At 34.4% G+C, this 22,556-nt stretch overlaps 1 protein-coding gene across 6 annotated transcripts in view; it reads right to left on the bottom strand.

Annotated features, from left to right (window-relative positions):
* Window positions 1-663: 663 nt before the first annotated feature.
* Window positions 664-22,556, bottom strand: part of LOC125070194 (dystroglycan 1) — an 85,176-nt gene continuing 63,283 nt past the window's right edge. For 2 of the 6 annotated variants that reach the window (XM_047679934.1, XM_047679935.1), the window contains 18 exons: window positions 16,669-16,839; window positions 16,322-16,468; window positions 13,578-13,745; window positions 12,792-12,956; window positions 10,792-10,911; window positions 10,419-10,574; window positions 10,093-10,224; window positions 7,418-7,699; window positions 6,650-6,814; window positions 5,562-5,837; window positions 4,919-5,061; window positions 4,242-4,382; window positions 3,645-3,996; window positions 3,281-3,502; window positions 3,021-3,191; window positions 2,574-2,812; window positions 1,607-1,980; window positions 664-1,050 (listed from right to left, as the gene is read on the bottom strand). In XM_047679934.1, the coding sequence (XP_047535890.1) occupies window positions 764-1,050; window positions 1,607-1,980; window positions 2,574-2,812; window positions 3,021-3,191; window positions 3,281-3,502; window positions 3,645-3,996; window positions 4,242-4,382; window positions 4,919-5,061; window positions 5,562-5,837; window positions 6,650-6,814; window positions 7,418-7,699; window positions 10,093-10,224; window positions 10,419-10,574; window positions 10,792-10,911; window positions 12,792-12,956; window positions 13,578-13,745; window positions 16,322-16,468; window positions 16,669-16,773 (3,645 nt within the window). In that variant the 5' untranslated portion in view covers window positions 16,774-16,839 and the 3' untranslated portion in view covers window positions 664-763. The remainder of the gene's footprint in view (window positions 1,051-1,606; window positions 1,981-2,573; window positions 2,813-3,020; window positions 3,192-3,280; window positions 3,503-3,644; window positions 3,997-4,241; window positions 4,383-4,918; window positions 5,062-5,561; window positions 5,838-6,649; window positions 6,815-7,417; window positions 7,700-10,092; window positions 10,225-10,418; window positions 10,575-10,791; window positions 10,912-12,791; window positions 12,957-13,577; window positions 13,746-16,321; window positions 16,469-16,668; window positions 16,840-22,556) is intronic. The other 4 variants (XM_047679937.1, XM_047679936.1, XM_047679938.1 and 1 more) reach the window with 4 other exon arrangements.

The raw sequence follows: 22,556 nt of genomic DNA on the forward strand, positions 1-22,556 counted from the left end.
ACACGTAATGAACTGTTTTTGGTCTAGCCTTAAATATTTATTTATATATTATTGTTTCATGATATCTATCGATTAGTTTATCACGTATATATTTAATTCATCTGTTTAAAAGCAATCGATTACAAATGAAAACATATTCGTATAACGACGCCGTATATCTAATGTAACATTACCTACTTCAACAATAACATTCTATTGTAGCATTTATTGTGAAGTACTTTTATACACTTGAACATCATAGACATACGCATACAACTACGCTTCAAAAACTACTTCGTGACGTCACTTACAATAAAAGAAATTCGTAGTCACATTTAATTGTGCACAATTCCTTTTTAGTCGATATGAGGTTCGTTTACGTTATCTTACGTTTACAATAATTTTCGTAATAAATGCATTCATAACATTACTTTTCGTAAATGCTCGTTAAATATACTATATACTGATTAAAAGAACCGAATAAATTCACGAAAATAATAATCGAACAGGTGTAAACGAATGGGTCGACTAGTTTCCTTATTAACAAAAAATTGAGAAACAATATTTAGACCCGCTTGACGTGTTACGTACATAAGACAAGCTAGGAAATAATCGTGATGGGGTAACGGAAAAAGTATATTAAGTCTTCCATCTTAAGCCAACCATCAAAGCCAAACTGTTTTACGAGTTTACTGAATTTCAGAGATGATCGATCTGACTTTTCTAGCTTCGCCTATAGCTACGCAATGTAAACGGGTGTCTATACTATTGGACGTAGGCAGTTTTAGGGTGGGACGTATGGAGGGGGCTTCCTGTATGTCGGGGTCGCTTTAGGGCGTGGAGGGGTACGGGATGCGGCGAAGGGGGGCGGAGGGCGGTAGGGTGCGTCTTCCCCCGAACGGTAATCAGGCGCAGGTGGTAATAGTGGCGGTTTCTCCTCTCTCATGATGACCGGACTTTTGTCAGCTGGTTCAGCATCGGCTCTTTCCTCGAGTTCATCTTGGAAAATCACAGGGATTCCTTTCGAACGGAACGCTTGACGTTCCTCTTCATCGCCAACGCTCATTTTACCTGATGTTTATAAGAGTTATGTTATTAATTGCAGTAATATTAAAATATATTCATAGACTATATAGCGCGAACAATGCTTGCGAAATTATTCTAGCTCTTTAGTATGTGCAAGTGCGAATATAAGACAGAGATATGTGCATAGATAATATCGTTAAATTAAGCGAACATTTAATCTAAGAGCCAGGTCTAGTAAGAAAAAATAAACAAAACGATAATATACTAAATTAACTGAAGTGCTCTAAATGATTAATCAATAAATCACCTTTTTCGTGTCAAGAATTTGCATCCGCTATGGTTAAAATACTCGTTAATAATTTTTATATATTTAATATTATTTAGCGAATTTGTAATATTTTGTATGTTGTCTACTGTACATCAAAATTGAGATCAATAACTAATTTTATTATGCGATATATTTTACCTAACGTACTACATAACGTACTTATGTATAAGATTATAGGAACTATAATACAGTTTCAAAATGAAACATACTCTATGGCATCTCACCAATATGTATATGTACACATATTACTATAATAATGTATTCGATTCTTACCGGTTCGTCGTCTCCTGTACAGAACGCATGCGATAATTCCAGCAACGACGATCATACACACGATCACGATGGCAGGTATAACGAACGTCACCAAGTAGTCTGAATATTCGGGACTGGCGTTCGTTGCTTTGTTTTGCAAATTCGTACCAGGTTGTATCGGAACCAAGGTCTTTGTGGTTTTGGTGTTTTGATCGGCACAGAGTCCCAGAGGAATGAGGCGGATCGACATCACTTTGAGATCTTTATCAAATATTTGATCGACATGCTCTCGAAGGTTTCCCCCAATAGCTCCCCGTTCGTCAACTATTATCATTTTACGGAGTTCCTCGATTTCTCTCTTGGGACATCTGTCCATTGGTAGACTTGTGTTGTACCTGAAAATAGGTTTGGATCATTTATATTACAAATAATTATTTGAGACAATTAAAAAAAATATGCTATGTGTTTTTAGACATTAGTTTTATACAATTTAAACTTAAGTAGGAAAAGCTTAGAAAGGAATACTTTAAGTCTAGACTAGTAATATTTTGAGGGAACACTAAATCCAATATCTACTTGTTATGATGTTTAGACTCCAGTCACAAGAGAACACAAGCCAAATAAACAACATTTGATTGGTCAATTCGGTATCAAAAGTCCCGAGCTTGATTAATATATAATATTAATTATTGATTTTCGGAAAAAATGCGTTTTGTAGAACTACTATTCCATAGTTTTGTATCATAAATAAAGATATATTGATCAAGAACTGTTAGTAGTGCACAATGTTGGTATAAGAGAATCGCGTGGCCTACGTAAATGTAAGGTTTGTTTATCGATTGGAATAGACTATAATATGGTCGTTTACCGCCCCAGGAAGTGCATTCACAAATATCATCCGCACTTATCGCTTCGGCGGCTACAGTTCTAGGAGGATTTGGGGTCAGGTGGTCGGTCAATCGAAATTACGAAAGAAAACAATAATTACCAAATTATTGTAGTAGGATTGTCCGTGATGCTCTGTATCCGAATATTATCGGTCTCCTTCTGCCCAAACAGCGCTGCCAGCTTCTCTACGACCTTGCGCTTATTGTTGGCGCTGTCGACGAGGTTGGGCGACGGGTCCATCGTCATCTGGAACTCGACGGTCGGACGGATCGTTGGAGCCTTCGCCACTTCGACTATCAAGCTGTCGTAAGCACTCTTCTTGCTCGAGTCCTCGGCGATCTGCAATATTTAAGTGTGGTATTGGTATGTGAGCGAGTTTAAAATTCATTTTCATTCTTTATAATTTACTATATTCCAAACAGATAATGTTTGTTTCTTATATTTTATGGTCTGAAACTACACCTTCTTAATATTAGTATGCCAAAAATCTTGCCAAATAAGATATTATTATAGTGAAACATTCGTTAATTAATCACCAATTACTTACCAGCTGATAATGCACGCTTCTCTCATCGTTAGACGTGGGCAAGCCATAGAATTCTTGGTTGCGTGCATCGAACTGCAACCAGTGGTTTGCGGGAATCTCGGAGCGGTCGCTGAATCGAAGGGACAACTGCAGATTTCGAGTGCCGCCGTCCTCCGGGTCGAAGAACGTGTCCTGGAAGATAAAATATGCCATCCGGGAGTTACGTAAATCTGAAAATCGCACGGAACACGCATCGGATATGTATCGCTCGAGCGGCTCACCTCCGGCACCTTGTAGACGAGCAGGTGGCCCACGGTGGCGGTGAGGTGGTCGACCTGGTTGCGCGTGACGGGCGGGTAGGTGTCGGGCGCGCGCGCCGCCCCGCGCGCCGCCGCGCAGCGCCCCGCGCCGCGCCAGCGCACCGCCGACACCGCCAGCTCCGGCGACATGGCGCGCGCCAGCCCCGCCGACGCCGCGCCGCGCTCCGACTCCGACTCCATTATCTGCGAGCGGCGGTGGCTATGTACTGGCTTGTCATTATCTTTTGCTTCATCTCATAAACAATTTTGGTCATCCGGTAATCGGCGACCAAATTGTGGAATGCGCACCCGACTGCTAACGTTATATTAGTTATGAATCAATCACCTTCATGAGCCTGTTGATGTCGTCCATGGGGCAGGCGGGATCTTTCGGTAGCGTATCGTTCGTCCACACGAACTCGTACAGGTCCTCGTTCTGGGTCGCGTTCAGGACCGTCAAGTGGTCCATGTCCGTGTCCCTGAACAGATTGACGATGCCTTCCAGAGCTCGTATCTGCCAGTCGATTACGTTGTTGAACTGTTTGAGGAGTTTGAATTGCATGATGAACTGATGATTAATAGTCCGCCCGCTCTTGTGCTGTTGCACTGTGATGTCTAGCGGCCCTCGAGCGAGGAGACCTTCGCTGTCTTGTGCTTCTACAATGAAGTTCCAGCGAGACACGTGCGCTTCCAATGGTCTAGAAAAAAATTTAGGCATAATAAAAATTAAAAAAGAGTACTTAAAATGGTAATATACTTTTTGCTATTGTGGATTAAATTTTATGGACACTCTAAAACATTTGAGAAGCGGATTATGGTTTATAATTTATATATTTTATAATATATTTTTGCACGGTGACATTATTATTTAACGATATTATAACGATATACGAGGCATTTTTTATGATTATAAAATATAATCAAAATAATTAAGACTACTCACAATCCATATACTTCTCGTTCAGTGGGAATGAATTGAATCCAAGAGTTTTTGCTGAGCGGGACGTTTTCAGCTTCATACATAGTGAACGTAAGGTTGCTTCCTTCTTCTGGATCAGTGAACAAGTCGGCTGGTATGATGTATCTAAAGTAAGATAAGATTTGTATATATCAAGAATATAATATACTAGTTTTTGACCGCGGCGTCATTTGTATTTTAGGGGTAGATCGTCAGGTTTCAGGCATAAAAAGTAGACTGTTCTTCCGACCTTGCTTCAAACCAAATTTGATCACAATCAGTTCAGTATTTTGACCCATGAAAACGTAACAGACAGATAGACTGTAACACTTATAATACCTATTGGAACAAGCTATGCTTATAGCAAAAACGATTATTCATCTGCTTATGGTTTGTCAGCTAAAATAAACTTAACAAATATAATGAAATTGGTATGTTTTTGCTGACTTTACACTTCGGTCACAAACACTATATCAGACATCTTGTAAGCGCGAGCCTCACACACTCATACTAAGGCACGTCAATAAAAAAATAACTTGTACAGGCGCTCCTTTGTGAATTAATTTACATTGATATTTATATTTTGCACCATCTCTTCCCAAAATAGTTAATTTTATGGTTAAACATAGATTACATTTTCAGCAGTCATACATGGTACACACCTGAAGGCTTTGCCAGCTGTGATCGCTAGTTTCTTCATATGGTGTTTGAGTGTGGGCGGCTGATTGACGGGCATCGGGAATGGAACGGTTTCCGTCGTCCTACCGATTATGGTACTCGAACGCTCCGTTGATGTTATTATCTCCTGTAACATGCAGTTCGCTTGTGTCATTACACGAAAAATATATGTTAAAAAACAAAATATATTATAAATATATAAATAACTACCGACACCACTATTATTAATCCTCTGCAAATTTGTTTGTATGACCATCATTGAAGTGAAAAGAATAATGAAGTGATATAACCTGTATTGGAGTAATGCCTTTTTTAATATTGTAAAATGTATATTTGTACTACTGTTAATATGTATAATCATCACGTATATTTTTGAATTTAGAATAAAGATTACAGTAAGTTAGAAAATTAATCTTTTAGCCAAAACAGATCCCAGATCAACCATCATCCAGACTGATTTATACAATTGTCTGCACAAAATATATACACTTTACATGTTTCGTACTTACAATATTTTCCATGTTCGAAAATTAAACAAGAGTCTAATCGAAAAAAGTTTTTACTTTTCAACATCTGTTGATAATAAATTATCTGTTGCATGCAGTAAACCATGTTATCTTCACAGACCTGCTTGGTTACTTCCTGAGTTGTAATTTCAGGTGTTGGAGTTGTTGTTGGTATTGTCGTTGGAATGGTCACAATCGTTGTGGGTATCGGCGTTGTTGACGTCGTTGTTGAAGTTGATGTTGTTTCTGTCGTTGTCGATGTGGATGTGGTAGTGCTTGATGTCGTTGAAGGAGTGGTCATCGACTCTGTTACTGTTTCTTCGGTCGGTGAGGGCGATGTCGGTGTTTCAGACGACACAGGCGGTAGTTCGTTTGATGCGCGTATTATAACGGTCTGCTGAAAGTGCCATGCGGACGCTCACAACGTGATGTGATTTGCGGACGTAAAGGCAAATTTATCGCAGACTAGGAGTTTTCGTGTGAGGCAATATTTAAAAAATGCGGAGTATTCATAGATATTAAAACATTTCGTGCATTATGAGAATGGGACGGAATTTTGATCATATTAAGTCAGAAATTATAGTTCTCGAGCGAACGAGTGTTAAAATGGAATTTCTGAAAAATAACCTCGACTCGGACAAAACAATAAATAATTATGTAGATTTTGTCTGTACGTTCACTAGGAATTATTTTGTGTTAAAAATATTTGGATTTTTTGTCCTCTACTACTAATCTAATAGTAGTATTACTACAAAAGTAATAATTGAACAACCACAATTCTCTAAAATAACTCTGTAGCAAATGTCGTGATTTTGCTCTTGCAAATATCCACACAAGCAAACAGCAACGTCTCGCGAGTCAACGAGATGGGTTTTCTAACGATACTCCTAGCGGAAAGATCTCGAGTAACTTAGTTCCAAAAAGTCGTATCCCATTCTGATTGCGCACACATTATACCCTATTTTGCCTGGCGGAAATTATATAAACTCGACTTTCAGTCATTTGTCTTTACGTCCATAAGATTAGTTTAATGTATTTACAGATTAAATTACAATGTGATTTCAAATGGGCGTCCGTTTCTATTCTAACCCATGTTAAGAAAATCCACACCCACACAAGACAGATAAATTAGTGTCAATTTCAACAGTCTACAAAATGTGAGGTTAGAATTAGATGGTGATAATAAATATTAACGTCAAGTTCCAATACCTGTTCCGGTTCCGTAGACGTAGTTATTTCTTCCGGTACAATTACAATAGGGGAATGTTCTTCTACTAATAGACGAGGGTTCGCCGCTATTGGTTCCTTCGAGAATTTGATATTTGTGGATTCGGACGCAGACTCCGAGTATGGAGTTATTTTCACTTTGTGATCCTGTACAAAAGTTTACGTATTTAAAATTTCATAAACGTGTAAGATTTTGCAAAATATTGCTGTGTTAAGAATAAATACTACTGTGGCTATTAACTGGGTACTTTGCCAAATCATATATGGTGCTACAATCTAATCTATATAATGCAAATATTTGTGATAAAAACAATACATAATAAATGAACTGTATAAATGAATTGCTGGATAAAGTTCCAGATGTGAAACAATATAAAGGAATCTTAGTAATTGATAAAAGCAATATGATAAAACTTAAATATAAAAGTTTGTCACTAAGTCTACTCAAGAGCATACATTTCATGCTTATATTAATTGTAACTTTCTGTCGTTTTCATGATAATAATGTAGGATACAGAATAATTATAATAACCAAAATGTCAGTAATGAGAAATAAGTGAGAAATATATTATTGTCATATTTTGTATTAGAAAGTTACTCCGATCGACACCACGCAAAACTAGCCGTGCAAAGTGAAAGACAAAACGATATCAAACAAACCACCACACAATCGTACACACAAGATTGAAGACGTAAGACAAGGACACGAAAAACATGCAAAGGAAGTCTGGAGATTAGGTTACGACAAACCTCCGTAGTATACGTATTAGTAGAGGCGGAGTCAGGAGTCTCCGTGCGCGTGTATTCCTCTGTGGGAAGCGTCGCGGCTTGCGAGGGGGTCGGGTCGGGGAGAGCGGGGGGAGAGGACGGGGGGGTCGAGAGGGGCGGCTGGGAGGGAGGAGGAGGTGGAGGGGTCGTCGTCGGCGGGTCGGTGAGCTCGGTCTGAAACGTGTCGGTGGTGGTGTGTGGCGCGAAGTCGGGCTGGCCGTGGTGGTGGCGGTGTGGGTGCGGGGGGTTGGGGGTTTCGTCCACCTGGCGCCGCGCGGTACACACTACGTTAGTACTGCCACCCAGTTCTCATACTAGCAATGTTATCTGTCCGTTGTGTGGACGCTGAAGAGATAACATTACTAATATTTCAATAAACCACTCTCAATAAACAAGAGTTAGATATGTAATTTTAATGAGTAAATATTAATGTCGTAAAATAATAATGTTGAATAGTGCTGTATGAGTGTATTCTTTTTTAAAAGTAAAAAAGAATTAAAAAAGTGATAAGTCATGACATTTTGATGTGTTAAGTTTATACCCAATTCGTAGATTAAATCTGTACTTAATATTTTTATATTCTGACTCAATGTAAGCAACAGTAAAACTGCGTGATTTAGTGTCAGGTTTAATTGAAATTTACCAAGTGTACTTCAAGAGTTAAGAACCTTTAGCATAAGAAAAGAGTTATGTTTTACAGTACACATATTTAGGCACATTTTAAGTAAGTTAGGTAGAGGAATATTTATAAAATGCCTTACGAAACCGAAAGTTAGAATTTCCAACAGTTTTTTTTGTAGAAAATAAATTAACATTCCATGCAGTGGTTCCCATATTTATACTACGATAAGTGATTTTTCAGGATGCAAGACTTACATTCCAAATACAATTTTATTAACAGTAGTGGGCAATTTTCTGTAGTAGTTTCTTATATTGGAAACCTAATGTAGTTTTATTATTCCTTTCGTCTTATTATAAAAGTGATGATACTTTAAAATCGCTTGAGATGATAACGTTCATGTCAAATGTCAAGTCACATGGCAACACCTCACAAAATTATTCAAACAACGAAATATAGCACCACGTAGTACAAGGATTTTTTATAAAGTTATTTTTTTTTATTATTTTATATTTAATTCTAACTGTATGTTAATAAAATTGAAATATCCTTTAAAATTATTCATTGGAAACCACTTTAGGAAGATTATTAAGTTCTAAACTATATTTATGATTTAAAAAAAAGGTACAGATTTGTTCCAAAATTTTCTTATTTATGTACTTATTAATATTGATATGATGTGCATAAATAAAAACTAAAGTAATGAATAATTTTCCAATGAATAAATGAATGTAAAATATGATTCTCAATTCAGGGGCTATGCATGACAAATTTTGTTTAATGGTAACATTACAGGAACTATCTATAAGATTGTTTCGTTCTTTTATAATCTAGCAAAGAGTTACGCCGTATTATATTTAAATATTATTTTAAGAGTTTACATTTCTTGGATTAAAACCTATTTATAAAGTGTTTTTTAAAATCTTTGCCAGAGTATAATAGGGTATCATGCAATATTCGTCCTTTAAATCGTAATGTATGACAAAATTATGACAGAAACAAGGGAAATATGTGATTTTAACAATATAATTTTTGAGTTATCTGAAGATTTTATTATTTTTAAAATGTATGCATACGATAATGGATAAAGTGTAAATGAGGAATGATTTCAAATGAGTTATTGCGAATAACTTTTTAAAAACACATTAGTGATTAAACAACACTGCAATTTTAACAACCAAATACTTATTGAGAAGGACAACAGATTAAAGCAACCATTATTTACACCAATATCCATTTATTCCCCATGAACAATGTCATATATTTATGGACATTACACATCGAAACAAAACATTATGCACATTTATAATAAATATTTTATGATCATGGAATAATTATTGCAAATAACTAAAGGTAACCATCGGATATGTAGATGTCTGCTTATGTTCTTTTCTAAATACTGGACATTTAACTTATTTAAACGCTTTAATAAAGTTGGAAAATACTGAGTCATTTGCCATTTTAATGTTATGTTTATATGTTGTAAAACACTATCACGCTGCCTCCGGTTCGAAGTTTGCAATATTTGAAATAAATAAATAAACAACAAAAAATATTCATAAATGATTATTAGGAACCTAATCGATTAATAGTATATTAGAAATAGCGGCTACTACTACACGCACACGCGTTGACACTCACACCAAGATAATAAAGTCGTTTGTTTTAGTTCTTTTGTAGTGTGACACTTTCTAGATATCTTTATAAATAAGTTAAGACAGTTAGTGTAATCTAAACGGAATGGTTCTTTTTGTTCGATAGTAAGACAAATACCATTTTGGAAAATATGTGTTATCTATACCTTTATTGACAAAGTGAATACTATTTGATATGATTTGAGCAAAATTCAGCACCTATGAGGTTATAACCATCATAGATGGTCAATGTAGAAATTATTTAAATAAATACTACTATTATACACACATCATACTTTTATTCTAAGTATCCATTGGTTACTTTCACTTACAATATTATTCCATCCATTGTAGTCATAATTAATAAGCAAGGAGTATTTTAATAATGTAATAATGTTACTCACGATATCGGGAATGGCTCCAACGTCTATGTTGCTCGTGTAGTCGTCGTCTTCTTCGACATCGTACCCGCTGTAGTCAGCGTCGTCATCTCCGTCGTATGTGTCGTACGCTCCAGAACCTTCGTCGAGGGGTGACTGGAACAGCATCATGAGACTATCAAATTAAAAAAGCAGAAACAGTCTGCGAATGTTTGACGTCTAGAAAAAGATCAACACTCTTGTTTAGAAGAATATTATGAGTTTAGTGGACACGTTTATCGAGATACTTGACAGAGATCTCAACCTGTGATCGTAGTGAGAGCCTGGTATTGTGTGCCTTTATTTTTTACCTGTCTCTTAAGCCGTGGTAATGGTTTGATTCCAATTAATCGCCAACCAAGCACTGGCAATCGCAGCAATTGATATAGGGTTCCATCTCGGGACTGTTCTCTGAGACCTGCCACCAGTACTTTATGCCGCGACCACAACTTCTCTCCACAACCAACCTGGAATATAAATAATAGAGAAATGTAGATATATACACATATTTTGACATCTTAGACATACTTCAAAATACTTCGACATGCGTCAATTCTTTATCAGGTAGTTAGGTACTTTACTAATACATCAAATATAATTTGTATATAATATTTTATTCGTTTTAGGTTCGAGATGAGAAATTTATTTCCAAAAAAAAATCACTTAACAAAAAACATAACTTACGTTCAAGTAGATAGCGGTGGTGGCGTCGCTTTTCCTCCTCTTCGTAGTGCCGGAACCGCTCATTAGAACTGTATGCGATTGAGCTGATTCTGCTTTGTACGCCTCCATCCAAAACTCGTCCTACATTTCAAAGAATTACTTTTATTATTATCGTACTACGTTTAATATTTTCGAAAATATTATTTTTAAGTGGGAAGGTATTGAAAATTATTTATATGCAGCAGAGTCAGCAATTTTAGATTCGGATAGTGCTTTGCTAGCCTGTCGGGGTTATAGGCACTCATCATATTCTATCGTCACAGCAATATCGGTATTGTTGTGTTCCGGTTTGAAGGGTCAGTGAGCCTGTGTATCTATAGGTACAGAGGACATAACATGTTAGTTCTAAATTGGTTATAAATTTTGTAATGTGGTGGTGTAATGAATACGCATCTACATAAATTATAAAAAGAAATACACTAACTACTTTCAGTTATTTCTTTGTTTTTTTTTTATCTGTGTCAGTGTAAAATTATTAAAAAAATCGTTTTTAATTTATTTTAATTTGTAAATGTATAAACATTGTAAATGATAACGAATTATTTTCCCTTAATAATAGTTGTCGTCCGCGGCTTCGCTCACGTTTTAAGGATTAGTCGTCAGGTGTTAAGTATTTCCAAAATCAGAAACGCCGAATTTCCATGCAAATTTTCATCCTCCATTTAACCTTCGTAAGAGATAAATTTTGAAAATCCTGTCACTGATTAAGGCTGTGCATTATTAGTTAGATTAAAATTAAAAAATATATATGTATAAACATTCTTGCAAAGAACGGTAATGAAATTATAATTTATGAAATTTTCAACCAACTCCACATTGTTATAAGTATAGCGGATTCAATAGAAGCCTACCACGAAGGGAGTACCTAATGCGAATAAGCATGCGACGTATGCACGCGAATATACTTATAACCAAGGAGAAACGTTTATCGTGAGAAACGACATAGTAACTCACCGCTGAATACAATCGTTACATGTCAGAGTTATTTGCGACATTTATTATACTAATACAACATTATAGAATATGCACCTATTAATAAAGAGTATCATCGAAGTCGGTTTTAACATTCCATGAGTGAAATATGAAGAGTTTATACAGAATAAGATTGCTGTAGTGCGATTCTGTAAGAAATCACTTCGTAAATCACTCAATGTTGACAACCTGACTTGTGTGACACGCCATATTGATATGTGTATCCTATCTATTTTATATATTTATACTGAGTTTCTTGTTACAGAATAACCTACAGTTCAGAATAATATGTTAATTTGTAACTTTAATTCTTTAGATTAAAATACGATACTTTAATATCAGTGTCACCACTACTAATACGACTACAAAAGATAGATAAAAATATTAAGAAAATGTTAACTTTATTTTGATACTGCTTATCTTTTTTTTTTAAATCGTTATTTCTATTATTAAATATCGTTCGAATTTCGAATCAACCAGCGGCCACAAAACACACTATGTTTATTACACCGTCGTTTGATCGCCCAGGTAAAAGAAAGTAGATTTTCAGATAATTTGCTTTCGATTCGCTCGAACGCACTATCCTTATACTGTTGAACTGAAGATGATTTATTTAAATTTTCGGTGAAACACGACAGTTAAATATTTTTCTACGTCGTGATATTTTTTTATAAGCTTTTGTTGCTAACCATACTACCGTTAATCAGGTCGCGAGCGCACGCAACAACTCTTTTGAATTTATTTACTAACATTAAATTGGAACGAGCACGTGTCTTATATTTGAAAAAGTTTTTATATTTTATTTTATTTAAGGCTCCATATTTATAATAAAAAAATATTATGTTGATCTCTTCACCTTAAAAGAATTTTATTTAAAAGGCGAGATTTGTATTAGTGATTTTTAATTCTATAAAACGTTTCGCTTCTGCGTTCGTTTTTTGTTATGTATAAATTAATTGGAAATACTCTATCCACCGTGACAAACTTACACCATCGAGCGCCATAAAGCTTGCCAACTCCATGAGCGCTCTAATCCGCTGCCGAGACGATATTTTGTGGAAGTTGCCATCTATTAGTATCACTAACACCAGTCTATTTTCGTTCCGGATGCATGTACCGTACTTGGACTGTGGCTTCTCGTCCGCTTTCTTCACCTGAAAATTAAGATTGACATCTTTATTTGACTCTTTAATGATAATAAGATCAAATCAAACCAAATTGTTTTAGTCCAAATTCTATTATTTTTATGTGATGTGATAGTGTCTTATGTGTTATTGTCACGATTTCCGCCTTAATTTTAACAAAATATGTGATTTTTTACAGCAATGTCAGTTATTTTAATGATACAACAGCATCTTTAATAAGAAAAATAAACGATTTGCTCGTGTGACTGTTCTCGTGGAGTCTGTACACTACAACGTCTCACACCATGACCGTGCTGTGAACATATCCGGTACGGAAACAAGCATGACAGGACTACTATGCCCACTGAACTTATCGACAGCGTACCATATCATCACCGGCAAAATATTCTCGGCGACAATTGTTCACGCGCCGCACGACGTTCTTGTGGCATTTTTTTTTTCTGTCACGTTTTAATCGCGGTCATTGTATGAGTGGTGAATAGGGCTGGCTGTTAATTACCTTTACTTATATGAACATGGAATTTAAAAAAATACTTTTAATATATTTTTTTTAACGACGAACCTTCGAACGTAAAGTCTTAACTACTTGTATACAGTTCAATGAATATTTTAGTCCTTATTACCACTTACTTCAATAGTGAAAGAGTCAGTGGCGGTCAAGCCATGCGTACGACCGTGCGCGATAACAGTGAAGGTATGGGCGCCCAGATCTTGCTTCTGAGGCACGCCACTGATCAAGCCGTGCTTTGTATCCACGGCCAGCCAGCTGGGCATGTGTATTCCGTCTTCGCTTCTAACCTAAGCACAATTAAACATATTAAAATATGAATAAAAAATATTACTTCGACAATAAAAAAATCATATCACACCTTTTAAGGTGTAAGAATGTCCGTGGTTTGGAGGCACCGCATTTCATTATAAGCGCAACAATATGTAATAAACAGTTTGGACTTAAAAGAAAAATGGAAAAGTATTCATGTATATGTTACTGTAAAAGCTCGAACTACGGTAAATCTTAAGATTTTCCAGTAAAACTTAAGATTTACCGATTATGAATGGTATATGTCCATAAAACTTTGGGATTCGAACTTTTACCATCATTCACTTGGTAAATCTTAGGATTTACATGTTAGGTTAGGTTAGGTTGGAATGGTAAAAGTCCGAAAAAGTCATCCCTTTATAATAAATAGTAACATTTACCAACTCATGTCGGTAAATCTTAGGTTTTACTGGAAAATCTTGAGATTTTACAGTAAAATATATACAGCAATACTTTTGGAATCAGTAAGGGTATAGTAGTGGATGCGTGTGTGTGGGTCGTCAAAGGTTATTGGATTAATGTATCGTTATTTACTTGATAGTTTTTTGAACGATTAAGTGATGCGAGTATTCATATTTAATTATAGAAATCATCAATTCAACTATAGATTATGTCAATGTCGAAACATTTTATTTATTTCAAAACCATAGGAGATTAAAGTTAAAAATGTTCGTTAATATTTTAATGCGGCATCTGCCTTTTTTTTATTAATAGCAGATTAATAGAAATAATCAATCATATAGATAATTTCACAAGACAGAATATTAATTTGGCACTGTACCATAAATTGTAAGCGGTACGTTTTAAAGCTACAAGCTGTTTTTATTAACGCAGCCGGTGTACGTAACGGTCGTAGGGTTTGGTATAAAAAAATAATCTATGTCTTTACTCGGGCTTCAATCTTGCTTCATATCATCATCAAATTTTAACCGTGGGTTTAGCCGCTCAAGCGTAACATACATTTAGACAGACCTACAGACAGACAGACAGACAAACCTAAATAAACGAAATTCTAATGGAAATGACCAAGGGATTGAACATAATATTATGCGTAGATCTTTATAAGAGGTTTGCGAGTTCAAATCCGAGTGAGTTTCAATTGACCAAGTTATGTTTACAATTTATATGAATTGCGAAGATAAATCGGTCAATTGATTTAATTAACAACGATAAAGACAATGATCGTGTGAGAATTTGCATGTGACGGAAGACATGAATCTCCACTAAATCGGAAGTGGAACTGGGTGGCGTTATAACCTCATCCTTACGTCTCGTGTTCATACAATGATTGCAACTGATTCTATCAAAGTGATCAATGTTACTGTGAATATACATAGATAGCTCCAATTATAAAAATACCTCACAGCTATCTTTTGTAAAATAAAAAACAGATTCAATATCTGTAGCGTTACCTCAAAGTAATATGTAATAGCGTTCCAGTAGTGGGAATACTAGGAATTCTTATTTTTATTTTACTTTATCATAATTATAATTATTAAACTAACAAGTTAATTATGTATTATTAATCAAATAATACGCTACTAATTAATTAGAAAAGATAAAAAAGTAGAGTTAGTAATTTTTTTACTACCACACAGGACATATAAATATTAATGTACATACATAGACTATTTCATTCGATTTTAATAGTATACCTTTACTTGTGACGTAAAGAAAGTATCATTTTATCCAATTACATTATAATTCAAAGTTCTATTTTTATTATATGTCCACCTAATATTAAAATAATACGTATATTATAATCTGTGAAAATAATATTTACAAGTAAACCCTGTTTTACTTGTGAAACGAATTTCAAATAAACCTTCATATTTTGGTGTAGAATTTCCTATTTGCGTGAATTCGTAGAAGTACAACATATTAATAGTATGCTTAGTATTCCAACGAATTTTAATGAGTATTCATATTTTGATAACAATAAACGCATATATATATATATGCGTTTATTACGTTGTTTTTTGTTCTAGGAGAGTTATGTATATTTCTTATGGGAGCCAACATTTTTACAAGAGCTGAATTTGTAGTTAATGTGTAGGTTTCGATAAGATAAGATCCAAATAATCTTTCAAATTTATCTACTTTCGGTGTATTTATGTTATATTTATTTTGTTTGTCCAAATGATTTGACAATTTTGTTGACTTGCTTATTATTGGTTTGATTTGATTCGCGTCACAGTCAAATCGTTTGTTTGGTTACATTTATTTAGAGCTTTCGTCTTTTCATAAATCATATCAATCGTTTTCTGTATCAATACTTGATTTTGTGTTGGAAGTTTTCTATTTTTCTAATATTTTCAAGATTAGTTATTTTTTAAAGGAATCAAAATTTATATTTTCATTTTCTACTCAAATATTCGTAAAATGACTTAGGTAATTTGATTATCATAATTTGTTTGAAACAAAATAATAATTTTTAACAAATAATAAACTAAGCTTTCGCTTAAAAAAAGAGTGAGATTCATAGATGAAATTGCATTGATGAAATAAGATACGAATAAAGGTTAACGCGAAATTGGAAACGAATATACGGTACCTTATATGCTAACACGTCCCCAGAAAAGGCCTGTTTAGGGATTTCCATTCTGAATAGGTGTCCCACGTAGGCCGATGTATCAGGAACACCCCATAACCTTCTTAGGCCATTTTTTGCTATCTCTGAATGATTCGCGGTCAACTCCACCTGAAAAATTTATACATAATATATATCGTGACACATTCGCCGTCCTTGCGTTTTCAAGGTACTCATAAAATATAATTTGAATTCGAGACATTATTTCGTCGTTTTGTTTGTAGATTTAAATTAATTCAAGACACCAGCGATGCTGTCATTGTTTTCATTGTTTGCAAAATTTGATACAAAATGTTACTTAGAATTGCTACCTGAAATTCTTCGTTGTTGTCGAAGGCGAAGTCGTCATCGTGCCTGCTAAGGGCTAGTGGACACAAGAGCAGTAGCGCACACGCGACATAATGCGAGTATTCCATCTCGAAGGTAAAAAACCAAGTGCGACACCGTGGGTCGCGTCGCCCTCATAAAATCATCCTGATTATCTGTTGACAAACGAAAAACAAAATAAAAATAAACATAAAAGTCTAACAAACAAACGCACACTAATTTAGATACTAAAACTCTTTGTTTAACTCTAAATAGAAACATATTTTTTAAATATGCCTACAAATTGCTTTGTAATAAATAAGGCAGCAAAGAGCGGGGAGGACCAGCGGAAACGAGTGAGATACTGTTACACAGTTAAAGGCGCGTGCTGGCGCATAATGATCGTACACAAATAGAATGAGCTTTTGTACGGATCCCGCCTTCCTTTAGCATGCTGTCGCGAAACCACTTCAGGGAATACTTTATGCGTTCCCTTAACACTAATACTGGCTTTGCCTACTTTATATTCAAGTTGGTTTAACAAACAACAATTCACGTTTTATTTCTTTAGCATAATTAGATAAATTAGGAATCTTAGCAGACGTTTAATAGACGATGAATCTCGTAAATTCAAAGTGTAATTCCACTTCAATTATACTCAAGACGATTTCGTCGACGGAGGAAAAATAAATTCTCTTTAATAAGACGTTCAACGATAATATTATTTTTATATCAATTTCAAACATTCTATGCTTTTGAATATAATTGCTTGTTATGTATTAAGATACCAGGTCTGGTACAAACTTTGGAAAGAATTAATTGTGTTTAACATTAATTATAAAAATAATATTCCAATATAAATAATATACCAATTCGTTTCTATTCTCAAATGAATGAGTGTACGTGAAACAAACGTTGTTTTCTTGGACACAAAGAGTACCCTTCAGGCACAAGTAATGTAGGATATAACTTCATTATATGAATCGCTGTTATCTGCTAATGCTACTTAAGCAATTTCTCAAAAGCAGTAACAAGGCTCATTCATCACGTAATAGTTTAACTATTTCGTCCTGTTTACGAAGATTGCAAAGTGAGCTTTAAGTGCTAAAATTACTTCGACGAATATACTCGTATTGAAGACCTGAGTTATTGAACTATGTACTTCAAATGACTTGACTTTACATAATTTAATTTATGAGGAGTAAATGGGCTATCTTGTATTAAGTGGTTATTGACGTATATTATTCACACATTGACACTTAAAATACTAAGCATTTCTAACTCACTCAAATTGACACTAAGCACGAGAGTTAAGTTATATGACTATTTGTATTTATAACTTTAATTTCCTTTGCCTTGATATCTGTTGTTCTTGAGCACAAAAAAACAAATGAATGCTGTTTGTATAATATGTAATCAACCACATTATATTCAGGTTAAAATTTAGACATAAAGTAAAATTATTTCTCTGATTATTTAGTCGTAGTAATTTAGGTTAGCAATTAGCAAAACAATTGTTTTTATAGCAGTTAAATACTTCCGATTATTACATTAACCATTAAATATAACGAGTAATATAATACCGAATTACCTTATTCAAAGTGACATTTAATAAAGTCGGTTGTAAGGTACTAAAATATCCATGTTTGCGATGTTGTGGTTACGTTTGAGCTACATTCCCTTCACCCCTTGAACGGCAGCGAGGGGTAAGCACAACGGGTCGACACCCCTGGCAAAATCTCTGCCAAATTCAGACATGTATTTATACAGATGGTTATATCAACAGATTGAAGTTAGGGGACAGTTTCCGTACAATCACTTAGTTAAGCTTGAAGATAAATTAAAAACGAAGTAGCTGTTCCATTCGATTTTCTGAGAAGAAAAAATATGAACAGACGTCATGATCATCTGTTCTCGAGGTGCTCTTAGCTTCGTATAATTTTTTTTTGTATTCGCATATAATTTGACAAACATTAATTTAAATTTTTCACAGTGCTGTGAAACATTAAACACGATATAAGTTTTTTTAAAACAATCAAAGAATATATTAATTCGAGTTAAAGTATCGACTTACAAGTTTTAACGTAACTATGTAAACATTTTTTCAAGTCAAGGTAAGAGTACAAACATACATAACCTTCGTCATGAAACCGAGATATCGTCGATCCCAACAATAATATATATTTTATGAATTTACCATTAATATTCGAAACGACTAAGGGAAAATATGAAAAGCACCATCATTTAGAAAATGAGATTGCTTATAATGGAGTAAACGGTCAAATGAGGCCTCGGAGCCCTTTGCCCTTTTATAAAAGAAAATCTTTTGAAATCTCTCGTGAATGTGTGTTCTTATAAAATCAATAGGTTCAGCGAAGAAAGAAGAACTGTTTCTATTGTAACATCTATAGTGTTTAAAAAACGAGATCCGTCTCGTTTCAATATACGTATGAACTTAAGCACTCGGGTCGACTAGCTTATGACACTATTAGAGATTATATTAGTCTAAACATTTTTATTATAAAAGAAAACACTAAAATGAAATGGAGGCTTAATCGGGTGCACACCTGATGTATGACTTTACCAACGCTCCATTCAAGATGTGCTAGACGAAAGAAATAGAAATACTTCTCAAACCATATAATATATTTAAATTTAAAAATCGAATTCATTACTATAACTCCTAAATGTCATGTCATGTCACGATATTTTCCATCCGTGTGATATACTTAGTATGATACCGAAATAACCCAATAAACATTATGGTACCGCGAAGGCAAATTTCCAACCTGTATTTTAGGTCAGTTGGCAATCAGACTCGTCATAATCTGAATAATTCGCCTATCGCTTAATACTTCGAGGTGAGATTAAACTTAATTTCGTTTTATTCCCTATTGGTATGCTTCGTGAGATTTATAAATAAGGGCTCGGTTTATTCGCAACGAAGGTTAACAAAATCATGTCATTGTTGGGATTAATTCGTTATGACTTTAAGTTTGATGATGTTCTAATTATGAATGTAAATTCTAATTCAAGTAACCCATTCAATATTATGTATATTGCATGATACTTATTTTATCATTTATTAGAGACCCATACATGTGATTTTTCGAGGAAACGTATTCTTATGACTTATTATCAAGATCATGATCATTTAGATTTCTCAATACCTGGTTTAATAACCAGCTGTCAACAACAATTTCACTTATCGTTAACTTCCTAAATAAGCCAGTAGCGCTACTAAGCTAAATAAAATATTTAGGAAAGTACATGTTTTAAAGTACAACGGTGGCTTTTTAGTATTTCTCACTTTGCGAAAGAGGATTGCCAGAATCTTTAGTAAATGGAACTTCAGCGGGCGCCATTGAACGCTCCACAAAATCCGCTCTCGTATTTCGAGATTGAGGGCAACATTATGAAAGTTCTCGAAAAAGGATAGAATCGAGATAAAAAAAAAATTGCAACTACAATATTATACAAATATTGCTATAAGGCCTTTCTAGCAAAAAGGTTTTTACCATTTATATGCAAATATAACCTGCGGACCTAGGTAATAAGGTAAAGAGACAAGAATATTGGTGCACAAGCTTGGAAACATTTATTTTTAAAGACATAATAGTAACAGTCTCTTAATGTCCCACAGTTGGGCAAAGGCCTCTTCTCACTGCTAATGAGAAGGTTTAATGACGTATTCCAACTTTTTAACAATAATAAATTTATTCCAATTTGCCATCGATCCCCAGTGAAATACATTACAGTAATGTCTCTGTTAAACAATTCGATTTCGACGACGGAAATCACGTGCTGCTATTAACTGACACTGCATCACTATGACATTAACAGTTCTCAGTATTGAGGCACTAAAAATATACCTACGTGTGACTTATGGGCTCTCGTCTCGACCAATAACCAGTGACAGAAGATCTCCCACACTGGCATTAGATGTATTTTTAAAGGGGAGTAAGGGCATTGTTCCTTTTGTAGGGTGCGAGAGCACCGCCGATGCAGGTGATGTTTGAGAAAAAATAACAATACCTTAAAGGTCAGGCTATATCGGTTTTAAGTATGTCGTAGGAAGGTCGTTATTGATGAAGGCAGATGTTAAGAGTTTATAAAGTTTTATGTGCCTATTGTTAAATCGAATGTGTTATACGCTTTTTTTTATAATAACAATAATAATAACTAGTTAAGGATGACAATAGCTGTATACATTTATTTTGGTGAGTTAAAAAAGTAACCCTTCTTTTCGAAAGACAATAATAATACAATGATTTGTATTTTTAAACGTATGCAAATGAAAAAAAAAAGGAAAAATAACTCTATAGCATAAACTAAACATTAAAAATGTACATAATATTATTGTTATTGAAAGATGTACGCAAAATAATAAATTGGACTTCAGCACGATCGTCGTAAGTCTTCAATGATCTAATATAATGAAATGGTGCACTGTAGTGTCCTCGACTAACGATAACAATATTGATACAGCTTGTAATATTGACTTCCAACTATGAAAATATTTGTACGTCTCTATTACACGCGGCATCGTGTCTGCGTTATTTCAATAATTAACAGCGTCAGTGAACTTTTTCAATCGATACTATGATTAATGATCAAAGTAGGCGGTTAGTTATATAAGGCACCATTTTATGTGACTATAAATAAAATTAAGATTTAATTTATTTGTTTACTTATTATGGGTAACGTTTACATTTAAAGATTTTTAGGAGTAATCGTAGCTGTGGCCCAAAAATAAATATACAGGTTTGTTGCGTTGAGGTTTAGGCGTTGTAAGGATTATGTAATACAAAACCAATTCTAAATACAAATGGCAAATGTCATTTTCCATCAGATGAATCATTTCTTCGTATACTTTATTAACAGATTTAGAAATCAACCATGTATAACCAATGGAATAATCTCTTCGTGATAGAATTCCACGCAATGCCAATGTCACAAATGATGCAAAAACAGATGTAATCACAATTAACTCATAATCCTATAGGACCAGCAATCTAACACGACCAGATATATCAGCTTCATAACACCGTTTTGCTACAGAAAATTCAAAATATTTTTATTTATGGCCTTAATATTTCTTAACTTAACTTCGAGTTCTGCTTTCATGTAAGCTAAGCGAATGATAAGCTTCAATATTATCTGATAGACATTCAATTTTTATTAAAAAAATTTATTTAAACCTAAAAATGTTAAGTCACTGTTAGCGTGCACGCATAATCATTACGCTGCATGTCTTAAAATAAGCGAATTTTATAGCTCGTTAATGAAGTGGCGTCTAAAAGCAGATAATAGTAGGATTAGTAGGACGATAGCAATCTCAAAGATCAGGTCGGATTGTGCGTGCCAAGTCGTTATTCTATTATTGAAGAAATACTGGTCGCTGAGGCCTAATTTTATGACAGCCTCTAGTCGTAGGTGTCACGATTTTATTACTGTCATAAAATATATATTTATAGATTATTTTCACGTTGGAGTTGAAAGTATTGATAATGTAGGTAGGAATGTAGGTTTTATCTAGGACTCGAACTTATGTGTAGTGGGTTGGCTATCGGTTAAAATCCGGGACATCACTATAAAATAATATATATAATTTCTGTTTCTAATTGATTCGAAGGGACTAATATTTCTCGGGATAAACATATGTTTATATTCAATAAGTAATAGTCCAGATTCATCATATCGGTGACGGTTCTTTGTCCAGGACATGGACATTAATTACGTTACTATTTAAATGCTTTTAAAAAAAGCATAACTTAAGATGGTAAATACTTTTAAAGAATTTGCTTCAATATAAAGCCGAAACATTACAAAAAGATTTCTTCTTTGTTGCTTTTAGAATACAGACAGTAAATGCACTCTTTTTGCGACTAAA

This window comes from Vanessa atalanta, chromosome 17 (genome assembly GCF_905147765.1).
Source record: "Vanessa atalanta chromosome 17, ilVanAtal1.2, whole genome shotgun sequence".
Lineage (NCBI taxonomy): Eukaryota > Metazoa > Arthropoda > Insecta > Lepidoptera > Nymphalidae > Vanessa > Vanessa atalanta.